Raw genomic sequence first — 16,841 nt, 5'->3', positions numbered from 1 at the left:
GGCCATGGTTCCACTACAGACTACTCAATGCTGAGGTGGTGACCTCAGAAATGAGAGCTCTATTTTCTGCATTATTTGTATGTCAGAACTTTGGTTGATCTTTTATTCCCTAATCAATGGTAAGCTATAATGAAGGTAATGTAGGTGGCAGTTGATCCATTTCCAGAATCCCAAGTAGAACAACAGTCTTCAATTTTTATACTTTGATTGCAATCCACCTTTCATGTTCTCTTTTGAGGGTCCAGGGCTTGCGACTCATCAACAAGCAGGCAGCTCTATGGTCTTCCAATACCTAATAAAAAATATTACATCATCTTTAGAAAAACGTATTATTTTTCTTTGTAACAACTGACACAATGTATTCATAATTTGTAAGAAGTTGATTTCACAAGATCAGCTTTGCATTGTTTTTTTTACCCCTAAGGTTACCTGCTAATGTTTGTCTACATTGCTACAGACTCTTGGCACTGCAAGCTTTATTTTGAAAATCTGAATTATATTGCTCCATGGATTTTTATCTAAATATATTTTAAATTAAATCTGTAAGAGCAACTCTCACCTGCGTCTATTTATATATGCCATAGTATTAGCAAATGCTAACCACTTATCATAATATACTGTGACAGGGTTCACCCTCTGCAGTAACACATAAAATGGCATTTTGGTTTTGGCTCAAAATTTCATTATAGCTTATTTAATAAATTTAGATTAAGATAGCCAGGACTTCATGTAAGATACAAAGCCAGCCTAAATTTATGTATTTCAATTGGGCTGAGTAGAAGCATTAAAGCAGGTATAGGCAACCTTTAAGCCACATGTGATCCTCCCAGAACTTGTACTGGGGACCTCAGATCACACCACTGAAATGTATTTTTTTTTCTAAAATAAGGATCAGAATAGGTGCCAATGTCTATCAATTTCACCCTTTAAGCCCCTCCAAAAGAAAAAATTGCCCCAACCCACTCCAGTGATACAGCTTTTATATTTTGTGATGTCACAAAAATTTGTAAATATATCACATTACTGACAAGAAATCTCTCTGGTTTAAAATAATAATTCCCTCCCATTTCCCAAAAGTCAGAACTGGGTTGTTAAATTGTAAAAAAAACTACACAGTCCTATGCACATATATCCAAAACCTAAGGAAAAACACCAAGGCTTTATATTTCATGAACTGCAGCTGTATTGTTGTTGTTATTATTATTATTATTGTGCCTTCAAGTCATTATTGACTCTTGGCAACTGCCTGGACATGTTCCTGCAGTTTTATAAATTACCACCACTTTAAAATGACATTTTTTGCTTGTAACATATACATAACTAAACAGTTTGTAAACATATATAAATGCAGAATTAGCATAGCAGAGAGTGTGTTGCTGTGAACTGTATCAACCAGCATATTTACAAGACCAGTTAAAATATTGGCTAGCAAAAAATACAGAAGCTGGTTTTTGTTCACAGCACTGATCATGCACATACTCTGAGATACTGTTTTTCTGTGCCTGAATTCCAAATGAGGTTTTTTATATGTTGATGGCTGCAGAAAATTCCAACTACAAGGAATATCAGCCCCACCCACCAGAAGCTTTGTGAATATAAGAATGAGATCAACTGCTAAAAAACAACTAAAGAGAAACAAGCAGTGAGCAACAATCCATATACAAAAAGAAAGATTTGCCATTCGTCGGGACACGGTGTCAATGTGTAACTGAGCAATGTAGAGACATATAAAGAGGAGAAAAGTGGCCAGCAAAAAGTAGGAGATTACTCTAAGCCACTCTCTTGCTGTTGTTCTCTTTCTTAACAAATACAAACCGACTTGCACACTAGCCATGTAGATAGCAAGGTAACCAATGACAGAAAATATGCCCTCTCTGTTGGCATTTAAAAAACCAGTCCTTGAATCTTGCCCATTGCTTCCATGCAAAATAAACATCTTCAGCGGTGTAATGTCAAGAAAGCATTCATAAACTACAGCAAGCATCATTGCGACAATCCAGGCTTTGTGCGCAGGGAATGCAGTCAGAAGCAGCGATGCAGCCATTCGCACGGCAGCTAAAGTGAAGAAAAAGTTCCAGTGCATGCCGTATTCAGTGACGTGCTCATAATAGTCAGCTGCTTTAACGCTCATCAGTCGTCCAAAGCCAAGGAGAAGGAGGGGCCACGTGCTCACGAATTGCCGTGTGAGATAAAAGTATTTGTGTTGTATTGCACCGGGTTTCAGCCGAACTTCTGGACAAACCACAGCATTTCCAAAAACAAATGCGCCAACTCCCAAATCCATCGCTCCTGTTCCATAAGTCTCTGTTTTGGCGTATCGCCGGGGATACTGTGGGAAGTCTACAGCCAGGATGCTAATGGATGTCCACAAATTGATGAACACGCGGAACGTGGTTACGGAGGGAATGTATTCTGGTTCCAAGTTTGTTCTCAGGAAATCATCTAAGATTTGCTTAAGTGACACTTGGGCATAATTTGTCCGTTTACTATAAATGACAGAAATCAAGCCTGTGCAGAGCACCATAATGGAGAGGATCACGAAAGGAAGTATGGAAGCCAAAATTGTACAGGAAAGTATTGGAGGGACGACTAGGACAGTGAAGTCTAGAAAAAAATTACCATACATTGAGCGTAAAGGCCTTCCATAGTGGAGAAAATACAAAATTAGGAGCAACCCTCTGGTAAGAAGACATAATGGTGCAAGAGGTAAGCCAACCGAAATTTCACGTAAGGTGGTTCCATTCAGGTTACTTATAAAGGCTTCTTTGTCCAGCTGCTGTGACATTTTTCTGCCTCTGCAAAGTTACATTAAAAACAAAAATCAGAATGGCAAGCAAGTAGAACAAAAATCAAAAGCAAGCAACTGAATATACTTGAAGATAGATCCCCACCTTTCAAACAGTTTCGCATTTAACAATAGAGTATTTATTGGATAGAACAATGGGCAATACATTTGTCTTGGGAATAGTTGATGGAAAAAAGTGGGTTAGCAATAATGTCTTTTCTCCCCAGTATAGCACGGCTTGTACCCTTGATTAATTTCAACTCTGAATTCCTTGACCAAAGGTGATCTGTCATCAGCTGTCCTGAGCCACCCTCTATCACTTTGCTGAACTCTCAGCCATCTTATTTCAACATGTCCATAAATGAAAGAATGTATCATCACGCCATAATTTGAAACATTTAGGAGATGAGAGGCCCTGTGGTCCCTGAGTGCTACCTATGTGGCCCAGCACAGATATTATCATCCTCTCAACTGCCATCTATTGGACTGCAGTGGCACGCAGGACCTTTGCCCTGGGTAAGGCATTTCAGACAGTGAACCGTCCTCAGCAACTCACCAAACCTCGGATGTGATTAAGTGCCGTGTAAGTGTGTTTTTCCTGGCAGTCCATGGACCCACTGATGGGCCACTTCCTAGAGCAGTCTGTGCTGGCCTCCAAATGGGTTGGATTTCAATCCTCAGAATTCCCCAGCAGGGCCATTTTTAAAAACGGAGCGTTGAAGTCCACACACCTTGGGAAGGTTGTCTAGGAAGAGCCCAGGGAACAGCACTCATCAGCAAAGACTCATCCCCCTTCCTGCCCAGGGTTGCTAAGAGGGAGGGTTTCTGCAGCCCCATAAACCGTCCTGCCTGGGAGGCGGATGAGGAAGTTTTGCGCAAGAAACACATCACGTCATCCAGAAACGGAAAATATGGCCACCACCACAATTTACACTGAGAAACAATTGCCATTCAGTTAATAAAGCTAACTCCTTTTTCTTTCTCATTTTCCATTCGCTCCTTGGCCCATTTCTATTGATTACTTCCCCATATAGCTACTGGAGGAGAAAAACTGAGTGGGAAAGGTGGAATAGAAGTCTAACAAATAAAGAGACATAAATGTAATAAAGAAAAAAAAAGTGTAGTTCACAAGCATGTTCAAGGATTATTCATCCCTGTTCTCAGCATGTTTTATTTATTTATTGTGACCAGAAGATTCCTTAAAAATTCCTCACTCTGCCAAAAAACAAAATAATTATCCTTTAGAGTCTACAAATTCAAAGAAAAATTACAATGCATTCTGACTAATAACGCATGTTGGACCTGTAACAAAAAATTGCAGTACAAAATGTGAAGTCCTACTATACAGTGTTCTGGTAAATATATCCTGTTTTACTCCATTCCATTTTAATTCTGTTTATCCCCAAACTGGTCTGCAGCAGTCTGGAGTGCCTGAAATGTTAATCTGTCTTTGGGCTCATTAGTGAATACAGAAGTTGGACCTTAGATCTTCCTCCCATAAAGATGGAAGGGGCAGAGAATGATTAATATGTCAATGCATAAAATGTTATGCTGTTTGTAAACCAGCCATCAACTTCTTTGAACTTTTGACAATAAAAAAATTAAATGGTAAAATCAAACAAGCAATTAAGTGTTCAGTCAGACACCAGCACGGTCCACAATATAACACTGTGACAGGAATCATAGAAAAGTTATAGGAAGAGTTAAAATAAATTTAAAATTCAAACCAAACCCCCTTGGAAGCTGCTCACCACAAGACAGCAGATTACCAAAGTGTTGGTTGCGGGTGAGTCTGGGATCTGCCCTTCTGAAGCAATGAACAAATAAAATACATGCCTGCAAATATCCCCAAGTTGTGGATATTAATTCAGACACACTATATGCGCCGGGAAACGGCAGCAGGAAAAGAGAAAATCTGTTTAAAACCCAGTTCAACGCTTATAAATCCATTTCTTTGCGTTTTTCAAATATTCACCCGGAAATGTTTTGAAGAATAACCTGCATGAGTCACCAAGAAGACCAACTCTTAAAAAACGAAAAAAACAGGACTTGCAGTTGGTTAAATGAGTATGCTTCCTCCACCGGATGACTCAGCTTATAGAGAAGAATGCGCTTTCAAGAGAATATGTCATTTGGAAGCCTGGGATACAGTTCCTTCCTTAGCCTTCCGCTGCGGATTATTTTAAAGTTCCTGCTGCTACAGCGTGTTACAGAAAAAGAAAGTAAATAAGGGATCTGTTTCCTCGCGACGTTTTCATCAGCAAATATCCTACTAAACCGTACTGCTGATTCACCACGCTGCTTCAGCAATGCCTGCTTGTTCTAATCCAAGCTCAGATGACTAAAATGATACTAAAAATAAATAAACATTTATGTTCTGGTCATCTGTATGCGAGCTCCTTCGATTCCATCTCAATCAGTCTGATGGAATCTTAAAGTTATAATAGATTTACCACAGTTTTGATGAATCAGCAAGTCCTCAGGTAAAACGTTTGGGGAGGCTTTTGATGTTTAGCTATTAGATCTTACTTATTGGTTGTGGGATTAGATCTTACTTATTGGTTGTGGGTACTGACCTTATAGATTGGATGTAGAAGATTCAATTTTATTCATACTATTCCAAAAGGAAGATTAAGTGTTTTTTTCCCCAAATAATTTTCTTTAAAATAAGGATGGGGAGAGTCTTAATTTGCAGATAATATACCAATGAGTCTTTTTCATTTCAAGTTGGCAGCCTGAAATGTTCTGCTGGTTTGGTGTCATGTCTTTGAGTATTTTATCAATTTATTTAACAAATAGATAATTTGCTTTACTGGATTCTAAAGTAATTGGTTAGATCTGCATTTAAGCTTGCAATATTTCTTTTTTAATCCATTCAATCGTGTCTGATTCTCAGAGACTGCTTGGCCAAGTCCCTTCAGTTTTCTTGGCAAGGTTTTTCAGAAGTGGTCTGCCATTGCCATCTTCCTAGGGCTGAGTGAAAGGGACTGGCCCAAGGTCACCCAGCCAGCTTTGTGCCCAAGGTGGGACTAGAACGCATGGTCTCCTGGTTTCTAGCCTGATGCCTTAACCACTACACCACACTGCCTCTCTAAGCTTGAGCTAGCCACAGGTAATTGTACACTTGAGGGAATGATACTAAAGGCAAAACTGAAATACTTTGGCCACATAATGAGAAGACAGGACAGCCTGGAGAAGGTGCTGATGCTGGGGAGAGTGGAGGGCAAAAGGAAGAGGGGCCGACCAAGGGCAAGGTGGATGGATGACATTCTCGAGGTGACGGACTCGTCCCTGGGGGAGCTGGGGGTGTCGACGACCGACAGGAAGCTCTGGCGTGGGCTGGTCCATGAAGTCACGAAGAGTCGGAAGTGACTAAACAAATAAACAACAACAAAGAAGCCATGATGATGTCCCTGATAATGGTGCCACACCATATGCTTCCCCGTAGTAACATATGGCTGCGAGAGCTGGACCATGAGGAAGGCTGAGAGAAGGAAGATCGATGTTTTGGAACTGTGGTGTTGGAGGAAAATTCTGAGAGTGCCTTGGACTGCAAGAAGATCCAACCAGTCCGTCCTCCAGGAAATAAAGCCAGACTGCTCACTTGAGGGAATGATACTAAAGGCAAAACTGAAATACTTTGGCCACACAATGAGAAGACAGGACACCCTGGAGAAGATGCTGATGCTAGGGAGAGTGGAGGGCAAAAGGAAGAGGGACCGACCAAGGGCAAGGTGGATGGATGATATTCTCGAGGTGACGGACTCGTCCCTGGGGGAGCTGGGGGTGTCGATGACCGACAGGAAGCTCTGGCGTGGGCTGGTCCATGAAGTCACGAAGAGTCGGAAGCGACTAAACGAATGAACAACAATTGTCCAGTAGTCCAGTAAGCCACAACAGTGTCATTGTAAACCAAAGCTTGATTCATTCAACAACGTCACAGAACGAACCATTCTTTGGCCCAGACCGTGTGAACTCAGACATAGGTAAGTCAGAGGGTGCTACTTAAGTAACAGGACCCATTGACAGTAAGAAGTTTATTCTAGGCTTGATAAAACTTGGACCCAAACCTCTAAATCTTTTTTTTTTTACACAGGGGAAGCTTTTTTTTTTGTCCCAAGAAGGAAAAGTTATCTTCCCACGTTCGAGCATGTCCATTTGCTTACCACATTTTGGCTTAACAGACCTACACAAAATCATGGCTTTGATACTAACCCCTAACCAGCCAGCCACCCCTCCCTCCTGCCCCCTCCTTTACCTCTGAAACAGTCCAAAACCATCAAATCGTGTGCTTGGCGTCTCCCCCCGTTAGAAGCGATTCCTCCAGATTTCAGACGTAGAGTGACCCGCCCCCCCCCCGCGCCACTTACAGTAACTGAATCCCTGCAAGTTGAAAGCTAGCACTTTAGGGAAAAACTGTTCTTTTAATCCAGCTCTAATCTTTTACTTGGAAGGACCGTGTGCGTGCGTTTATATATCCTTGTAATACAAAAGATTACAGGCAAAATGAATGAAACTGTATTTCGTGCCTTTGATGAAAACACAGCCCTGCCTGTGCTATTTAGCAAAGCGTTCGAACACGTGATTCAACTCCCGATCAGCGACTTCCACGGGCCACGTGTCGCATTTTCCCGGGGGCTGCGTGTTTCGGGGGCTTAAGCTTCGCGGAGCCCAGGACTTTTTACCCGCAAGAAAACGCGCACCGGGGCCGGGCTGCGATAGCTCGCCGCCAGCGTCCTTCGCTGACCTTCCCTCCCCAGAAAAAGGCGCCGGGCTTTGGGCTGCGCATCCCGCAGGCGGGACGCTCAATCCCGGAGTCAATTCAAACGCAGCAGCCCCCGCCTCCTGCTCCTGCTCCGCCTTTGCCTGGACTGGGACTGGTCGAGCGACCTCAGCCTTCCCTTCCCGTCTGTCGTTAGAGGACGTTTGCTTCGGCTTCCCCAGGACCGCCACGGAACCCCGACTGTAGCCTGATCCACTTTCCGTATCTATGCATATGCGGCGGGTGAGTCCGATTGGGCAATACTTCGCTCTATTCCCCCCCCCCCACCTCTTCTCCATGGCTAAACCACAGCACCGGTTCCTCCGTCCTGCACCATTAATATTACTTCCCTCAAATCCTTGGAAATAAAAGGAGATGTGAACGGAGCAAGAGCTTGCTTGCGCATGTACGAAGTTCCTTCTTCTCATGGCGAAACTAGATAGTGGGAGGAGAGAAATCTTGGAAGAAGCGGCGTTTAGAAAGAGTAGATCGCCAGATTGTGTAAGAGAAGCGGCAGCTAAGAGGCCTGGCTTTCCTTAATTCCAGCATTTGCAAAAGTATTTAGGATTTTGTAGAAAGTTAGCCAATGGTAATTGGGTTATTTAAAAAAAACAGGGCCTTTTTATAGGCAATGGCTAGTATGTTAAAGTTGACTGTAGTTTAGAAACCATACTTAACTGGCTTAGTTCACACAACAGACAGCCATAAAAAATCAAACTGCATTTTGGTGTAGTGTGTTGGTGATCCTACCTTTATATATGTTTGTGCACAAACCTTCGCTGTCGGAAATTAAAAATGTTATAATTTAAATATCAAATTTTAAATTTGCTGATGTCCAAAATAATCCCATTCAATTATGTAATAGTTCCAGGTGACCTGCCTGATTGTCAGTTCTGTGTTAGTGGATACAGTGTTATAACTAAATTGAACTTCCATACCCAAGGGCAGTCTACCTCCAGTATGGGAAAAATTGAAATATCCCACTTAGTCACATGGTGGTAAAGTTTATGGACCAGAGGCAAGTGGCTTTTTAAAAAACGCATTGTGTTTTTAGGAAAAGCTGCATAGCTTTCAATAGGACTTGCTTACATTAAAGATTTAATGAAAAGGATGGGGGCAGCACAACTGGGGAATTTTTAAGGCTGATTCAGGTTGCTATCTATTTAACAGTCTGGCACAATGTGTGAAATCTTGTCAAAACCATGGTTTATGGCTACACATGGTGTATGAACCCAACTAAATATGTTCTTTTGATAAACCGTGGCATAACATGTGACAGCAGCCTCATATTTGCTGTCTGGAATGCTCCCATTGGAAATCTGGGGCAAAACTTCCTGATTCTAGAGCAGTGTTTCCCAACCTTGGCAACTTTAAGATTTGTGGACTTCACCTCCTACTGGGAGCTGGCTGGGGAATTCTGGGAGTTGAAGTCCACATATCTTAAAGTTGCCAAGGTTGGGAAACACTGTTCCAGGGGGAACCTCCATCCACTACTGTGTTGGTTTGTGTTGCCAAGCCTGGACTGTGTTGCTTAACAACAGGACACCAACATCCCACTCAAATCCAGACCTTGTTGACAAGTCCCTTTGCAGCTGTTGTGGCTTTCTCTGCTTATCTTTTTCGTGCTTGATGAATATCTGGGGGCAGATTTGGCCTAAGGGCTACCAGTGACTGATCAAAGATCTTTAAAAGAATGATTGCTGTGTTTTTGTTTTTAATTGGACCTTGTGCTGCAATAAGAGTCTTCTGTGTCCACCAGGTTCTTGATAGGTACATAGAAGTGGAGCTTTTTCAGTCAAAGAGCTTCTACTCAGTGTTTATACCAGGGTTTCTCAGCCTTAAGATATGTGGACTTCAACTCTCAGAATTCCCCAGGCAGCACACTTGCTGGGGAATTCTGGGAGTTGAAGTCAGCATATTTTGTAGCTGCCAAGGTTGAGAAACCCTGGTTTATACTGCAATTCCCCTAAGTCTTAACCATGGGGGGGATCCCAGAAATATCATGCCTGTTCCCTAGATGAAGTTCTAGTCTAAGGCAGAAAAAAAGAGGGCAAGCACTGAGCATTGAGCAATTTCTTCCTGATTCAATAAGTTTTTATACTCCTAAACCCTGAATTTTGAATACGTGCTTTGTTTTAAACCAATCTGGGGTGGGGAGAAGAAATCTTGTTTACAACCTTTTGTATGGATCATAGGTTATTTGAAGGACAGCTGTAAATCACAGAAAGGCGTAGTATACAGCATTAGATCTTCAATGTTAAGGATAGAGTAGCTTTATTGTTACTGACTATGAACAGTTTATTCTTGTTGGCTGTTTCCAGTGCTTCAGGGTTTAGCTTGATTTAAATTAAATTATAAGGTCAGAAGCCAGTGCATGTTGACTTGGCTCATTCCCTAGCCAATATTTGTGGTCAGCGTTAATCCCTTCCTTTGCACAGTTGGGGTTGAATAAGAGGCAAAGTGTTGCTGCATTTGCATTCGGAATAAAGGAATCAGATTCCAGTAATCCAAAGTTGCACATGGTAAACCCAAGGCAGGCTTTATTAACTGCAGTGGTTGGCTCCACAAAGCACAGGAAGTAAAAATCAAAGGAGCCACATCTGGGATTAATGTGATGGATAAATTCAGCCCTTGTGATTGGTAGATCTGCCCTATATCACAACCTTTAGACTTACTCAACAAATCAGTCAGTATAAACCATGGTTCAGTTTAAGGCTGATCCCACAGGCTGTGCTTATACAGTGTGCTAACTAATGGTTAATACTATCATGGTTTCCAGAATTAGCACATTTCCAGGATTTGCCCAACACATGCAGCAGTAATCTTTTCAACGTTTAACCGTATTTTATTCTAATGTGTTACATTAATGCAACAAATATTGCTTGGTTCCTACATAGTTCTAAGCCAGAAACTGATTTACAGAACACAATATTTAGTGCAATTATGGTTTATCCATCTTGTTTCTTACCTGCTTAAAAATGGCAATGCCAGTAAGAGTTCTCAGCATTGAGATCTTTGTATAGACTGTGAGCATTCTCTCCTGGCAAATTTGCAGGAGAATTTAGTGTTCGCCTAATACTACTACTACTACTAATAATAATAATGACCTTGTCTTGGCACAGAAACTAACAAGTTTAGGCCCAGTTAGTGGGAGACTCCAGGGAATCCTGGGGCTGTAGACTAGACTAGGAAGCTGAAAAACCTTCCAGAAGGCAGCTGTGGCAAACCACTTATTGTATATTGCCAGGAAAACTGCATGGACATGCCATAAAGTCACCAGTAGTTGGGCTCAGCTTGGAGGAGGCTGATAATAATACTACAGCTTTGACCGTAAGCCCATAAAAGTTGTTTTCCTGCGCAAGACAGTTTTGCTAGTCTTCTCAAAAGCTTAGACCAGTGCTTTCATGCCGAAGGAAGGAAACTGCTTCTCTGCAGCTAGAAGACTTTTAGGAAAAGAAATGCTTGCTTTTCCATCCCCTCTTCTGCTTAAAATACATAGCAGTGATAATGGTTATAATAATCATAATGTTAGAAGTGGATGTAAATTGTACTATTGTACAGCGAAATTCTTTGTGGAGAGTGGGAAGAATCTTAAAAGAGAAAATAACAAGAGGGGAAACGTAAACATAAGCATGAAGGAATAAGTGAGCCTTCAGGCTACCATCTCTCAGTAGCTCTGAAGCAAGCTGGCTAGGGAATTCTGGGAGTTGAAGTCCACACATCTTCAAGCTGCCAAGGTTGAAAAACAGTGCTCTGGAGTGAGATGAAGCTAGCAATCAACAAGTATGTTTTCAGACTAATTTTTTTTCTTGCCCTTCTCATGTAACTTTCCACGGACCGCACCCTTGCAAAAATGTTCTGCCTCCGTTTTCCCTTCAGGCTTTCCTCCTGTCTCTCCTAATGCACGTGTAACAATCTGGAAATGGATGTGTTTTACTGGAGAAAAATCACTGGATTATCTTAAACTCTGGGAGTCCCCAACAGTGGCAGAACGTTGTGTATTTTGTAGACAGCAGTTTCACTTAATTAGGTTTCCAGTTAGGATGAGAGGCAAATAGTTGGTCCCTCCTTTCATAGCACTTAACAAAATACACTGAAGGTTTCAGTTGGCACAAAAACATGTTGAGAACATTTGGATATATCCCCCATAGTTTTATTCCCCCAAATGCCTTTATAGTGCACACTTGGTAAGGAGTAAACCCCACTGAGCTCAATGGGATTTAGTTCTGTACCTCATTGATTAGGACTCCAGGAGTTCCTGAGAAAAAAGGAAAATTTTTGTCAGGGCTGATGTTATTCCTTATTTGTGCAGTAGAAACACAAACCTGGGTGCCCTTTATGGACTTTTGCTGAAAATGGATAAAAACGAAATGGCGATCTCAGGATTTACTGATTAAAAGCGGTTGTTAGTGGGAAGAAGGGAACCAAGGTATGTAAGTTGGGAGGGTGGAAATGGTTATAACCATGCTTGTAACTGCTGCAAAAAAGGTTGGAAGTCGCTCCTTTAGATACCTTTCTTTTTCCTTGTCTCCACAACTGTTTCCTTTTCTTTTTATCTTTTTATATCTTTCTCTTTTGTCGACTTTTTTCTTTAAGTTTCTATAGTTTTTTTAAATTCTGTGTAAAATTCTTCTTCAGTAAAAATTACGTTAAAAAAAGAAACAGACTTTGGAACAGAATTCAAACCAATGGGAACCCCAGGTTGTCTTGTTCAGGATTTCTGCGGGGCTGTTGCCGTCAAGTTTCAATCCAGAATGCAGATTTTAATTAATTCAGCTCCCCAAACTTTGGAATGCTAAGACGAGGAATGAATTATCCAAGTAGGTGTCTTATGAAAAAGATGGAGGAAATCCTCTAATTTGGCCAACAGTTCTCAAAAGCCACTTGTTTTATACATTGCCACTGATGGTGCTTTGTTCAAGCATGGTTTGTTGGAGAAGATACAGTCTTATGGTAAGCTGTACATCTTGGTTTGCAAACTTCGGCAGCTGGGTTCATACAAACAGTGCTGAGCTAAACTAAACAGATTATACTATGTCTTAGTGCACTATATGAATCCACTACAGCCCTGGAATCCTACATGGTGCTAAACCACAGTGGGGTTTGATCTACTGTGATTCATGAATCTAGTAATTGCAGTTTACTTTAGGCTGCTTATGGATTGGGGTATGAACCTAGCCAGCTGTGACTTATTCAAAAATCAAGGTTTCAAAGCCTGGGCGTCTATATGTCATGGTTGCCTATCCTAAAATACTCTCAGATTCACAAGCAAGAGCTGAATAAAATCTGGTTTATTTAAGAATAGTATGCAAGTACAAAGAAAGCTGAGAATGAGGAAAGCGCGCCAAATGCAAACTAAAAAACCCTCGGTGCAAACGAGATTCCTCCCCCCGTAGAATCTTCCCAGGCTCACAATCCCAGGTGCTCCCAGCGGCTTCTGATAATGCGGTGGAAAAGTCCTTGAGCCGAGCACATGACCCAAACACGTTCCATTAACATGAAGATAGATACAGAGCTTGGCAGGAGGTCAGCAACATGGCATGTGAAACGTTACGATGTACAGTGCACATTGGAACAGTGAGCATGACACTATAAGACGGCGAGGAGAGGCAAACGATGTCGCACGTGTCATGATGTCATCACACATGTGTGGATGTTACGATGCACGTGTTGTCATTGTACCAGATTCCTATGTCACAAACCATCCTTGACTTCATTCTGTGAAACCAGTCACGATTTGACCAGATCTAAAGTAGCCTATTTTATTCCATAAATATTCTGAATTGATGCTTTACATGCAGTGGGGTGATGTATCATGTTAATATTTAAACTGGAGGGTCTGGTGACTTTTTCAGTGCTGGGCACCATTTATGTGATATAGCATGAAGCCAGAAGGGCAAATTCTTGTCAAATGAAAAGGCAGGAATCACACAGGATGCAAATCTCACAAGGTTTCATGGCAGGAATGCAGATTAAAAACAAAAATCATGTTTTAAATCTGGGTTCCTGTAGAGGACATCTGGAGGTGTTTGGGATAATATCTCACTTGCCTTAGTCTCTTTATTCTCCTGTCTCTGCTTTCAGGTCAGTGGCACCACTGCCCATGACAATGGGGAGGATAACTCTTTGGGGAAAGAAGTTGAATCCTTTCTGAGTGACCAACAACAATTCTCTTGCGTCAATGACCTTACCAGAGTGAATCCTGTAACCACCACAACTGGTAAGAGCTGAAACACTGTTGGCCACAGCATTTTGCTTAAGAGCTGCTCCTTTTTTACACTCACACACACATTGCTGCCTGTTGAAAATTCTTCGGTTACTCAAAAGCAACAATCCATTTGTGAAATATATATTGTATCAGCTTTGATATAATTTAGTTTAGTAGACCCAGCTGAGGTGAGGAGTTGCCTGTTATATCATCACTGACGTTTAGCAACTGTTTGAAATTATGATGGTGCTCAAAAAGTAACTTTATGACCAGTTCTTGCATTTACGACCATGACTCAGCATCACATGCGGAGTCATGTGAGCGCCATTTAGGCATTTTGCAACCAGTGGGCGTTTACAACTGTTGCAGCATCCCACAATCACGCGATCACCATTTGCACGCTTCACAACCAGCTTCCAACAAGCAGAGTCATTGGAGAAGCTGGCAGTAAAATCGCCAGTCGCAGTCACATGATGTCTTGCTTAACAACCCACATAGATTTGCATAACAACCGCAGCAGAAGTGACATCATAAGCCCGACATGGTTACGTGCTGTTTTGCTAAGTGACGGAATTGTCAATCCCAATTGTGGCCTCTAAGCGAGGACTACCTGAACTTCAATAAATTCAGGCTGCACTCTAGAAACACATGGAACAACTTTATTGTTTTGAAAAACAAGCAGCTAATGCTTTTCTGCTGGAAGAAAATAGGAAACTGTTCCATTTGGCCTGTCATTTGGAGACTCGCCTACTCCAACCTGGTCATGCTGATTATTAAAAAAATATGTAATTCCTTTACTTTCCAGTACAGCTGATTAATGATCCATTCCCCCCACCTCCAGGAGCTTGAATTATCAGGCAGTGAGCTGAGTTTGGGGTTTTGGTTGATGTTCAAGAAAGCTTAAAGCTAATAACTATGTGGCATTTTCCAGAAGAGTTCCCAACACAGGAAAACAGTTTAAATCTTTCAGCCCAACTTTTGTTTCTTTTGTCTCTAAGTATATGTTGAAATAAAAGCTGAGAATAGATATAGGCAAAAAATTACTAAGCAATATACAATAGTAATTATAATCAAGGTTACAATGGAATATTTTCTGAAATACGAGACAAAGAATAAAGCCTGTACTTTTAAGATCTATTAAAATATTTCAAGATATTACTTGCCTGTTTTCTTGTAAATAATAGAAATCTGTAACTGTTGGTTCTTCTCTCTGGATGATAAAATCAAGCTTGCTCAAAGCCTGTTAATATTTATGCTGATGTTTTCTGCTTGCCATTGCTTATTTAGATAACATTTATTTAATTATTACACTTAGAATGACAAAACCGCCCAAAATCAGTGGGAGTCAGGGGGTGCACACATCTAATTAATAACAACAACAACGTCACTTACTTACTTACTTAATGGTTTTGTGCCTAGATCTCTTTAGCTTAGCAACCCCTGTTCGAACCTTAGTTTGCCTTCGTGCATGACCCCAGGATTTGATTCCTTGAACCTACATGCATGAACTTCCCAGAATTCCCAAGCCAACATGGCAATTGCTGGGAATCGATTCCCGTGAAGTCCAGAGTGAAGTCAGCTAGCTAGAATGAAATTGCAGCCTGTCCAAAAAGCATTAGCGGACGAGGCAGAGGCTGTGTGCTGTGTTCTGAAAATGGCAACTCAAATAGATCAATCAAAGGAATCCGGTAGTAAATACTGACCAGCTGCTCTGCTCTCTTTAGTACTGAAGTGTCTGCAAGCAAGATATGCTATTGATGTGTTTTATACCAACGCGGGGTGCAGCCTCGTGGCCATCAACCCCTTCCGTCCAGTTCAGCCTCTCTACTCGCAAGAGCTCATGAAAGAATACCACACCGCTGCTCATCTTCAGGTGAGAGGGTGTGCTTCAGGGACTGCTGAATGGTGCCTTTTTGAAAAACCAAATTGGGTGTAAAGTTATGTTGGATGCTTCCTGGGAGATGCAGGGGAAAAAAAACTGCTGGCACTTTATGGCTCTTGGTTGTTGTTGAACGAAAACCCTTGAAGAACATAGGCATCCAGTAGTAAGCTCAACAATGTATGCCATGACATCATTGCACAAATTATGTAATTTGCCATTTATTTTACTTGTTAAATATTTGTCTGTTAAGTTTCAAACTTAAAGGCAAAACTGAAATACTTTGGCCACATAATGAGAAGACAGGACACCCTGGAGAAGATGCTGATGCTAGGGAGAGTGGAGGGCAAAAGGAAGAGGGGCCGACCAAGGGCAAGGTGGATGGATGATATTCTAGAGGTGACGGACTCGTCCCTGGGGGAGCTGGGGGTGCTGACGACCGACAGGAAGCTCTGGCGTGGGCTGGTCCATGAAGTCACGAAGAGTCGGAAGCGACTGAACGAATAAACAACAACGAAGTTTCAAACTAATTTTGTTGCATGGAATTTAACAATTTTTTTTCCTGATTTGTACCACACCTTGGTAATGGCATATACAAGTAGTCCTCGCTTAACAACATTCATTTAACAACGGTTTGGACTTATGACAGCACTGGAAAAACCAACTTATGACAGGTCCTTGCACTTACTATCATCGCAGTATCCCCGGTCATATAATTGCGATTTGGGCACTTGGCAACCAGTTCACTGGACCGTTGCAGTGTCCCATGGTTACGTGATTGACTTTTTTTACCTTCCCAGCCAGCTTCCGGCAAGCAAAATCAACGGGGAACCGTGCTGTTTGCTTAACGACCACATGGTTCACTTAACAGCCATTTGATTTGCTTAATGACCACCGCAGAAGTCATAAAATTGCGTTGGATTCACTTAAAGCCCGCATTGTCTAGCAACTGAAATTCCGGTCCCAGTTCTGGTCGTTAAGCAAGAACTTCCTGTAATAAATAATCGCTATTACTATTATTTCAAAACGAAGTATTGGACTGAAGCTTCCCATCATCTTTTTTTTTTTTTTTTTTGAAGTATTGTATATTGGGGAAGTCCAGTGAGAGGCAGTGCAGTATAGGTGCATGAGGTGAGCTAGGAGTGGGGAGACCCAGGTTCTAGTGCTCTCTGAGGCATGGAAGCTCCCAGAATGACTTCAGGTCAGT

The 16,841-nt window shown here is 41.7% G+C and overlaps 2 protein-coding genes across 6 annotated transcripts in view; one reads left to right on the top strand and one right to left on the bottom strand.

The window, feature by feature from the left end:
• Positions 1-963: 963 nt before the first annotated feature.
• On the bottom strand, positions 964-7,238 carry PIGW (phosphatidylinositol glycan anchor biosynthesis class W). 3 transcript variants are annotated; one of them, XM_063296713.1, is made up of 2 exons: positions 7,044-7,238; positions 964-2,795 (listed from the first exon to the last, which is right to left on the bottom strand). In XM_063296713.1, the coding sequence occupies exon 2, from the start codon at positions 2,783-2,785 to the stop codon at positions 1,274-1,276; it is 1,512 nt and encodes a 503-aa protein (XP_063152783.1). In that variant the 5' UTR covers positions 2,786-2,795; positions 7,044-7,238; the 3' UTR covers positions 964-1,273. The 3 variants fall into 3 exon arrangements, with proteins under 3 accessions (XP_063152783.1, XP_063152778.1, XP_063152772.1); XM_063296708.1 differs by lacking the exon at positions 7,044-7,238 and adding an exon at positions 4,537-5,079; XM_063296702.1 differs by lacking the exon at positions 7,044-7,238 and adding an exon at positions 4,761-5,079.
• Positions 7,239-7,425: 187 nt separating this feature from the next.
• MYO19 (myosin XIX) overlaps positions 7,426-16,841 on the top strand; it is a 37,484-nt gene continuing 28,068 nt past the window's right edge. Inside the window, exons 1-3 of one of the 3 annotated variants that reach the window (XM_063296632.1) lie at positions 7,426-7,790; positions 13,632-13,767; positions 15,480-15,628. In XM_063296632.1, the coding sequence (XP_063152702.1) occupies positions 7,776-7,790; positions 13,632-13,767; positions 15,480-15,628 (300 nt within the window). In that variant the 5' untranslated portion in view covers positions 7,426-7,775. The remainder of the gene's footprint in view (positions 7,791-13,631; positions 13,768-15,479; positions 15,629-16,841) is intronic. The other 2 variants (XM_063296625.1, XM_063296617.1) reach the window with 2 other exon arrangements.

This window comes from Candoia aspera, chromosome 1 (genome assembly GCF_035149785.1).
Source record: "Candoia aspera isolate rCanAsp1 chromosome 1, rCanAsp1.hap2, whole genome shotgun sequence".
Taxonomy (NCBI): Eukaryota; Metazoa; Chordata; class Lepidosauria; order Squamata; family Boidae; genus Candoia; species Candoia aspera.
This window is presented reverse-complemented; position numbering and strand designations above follow the sequence as displayed.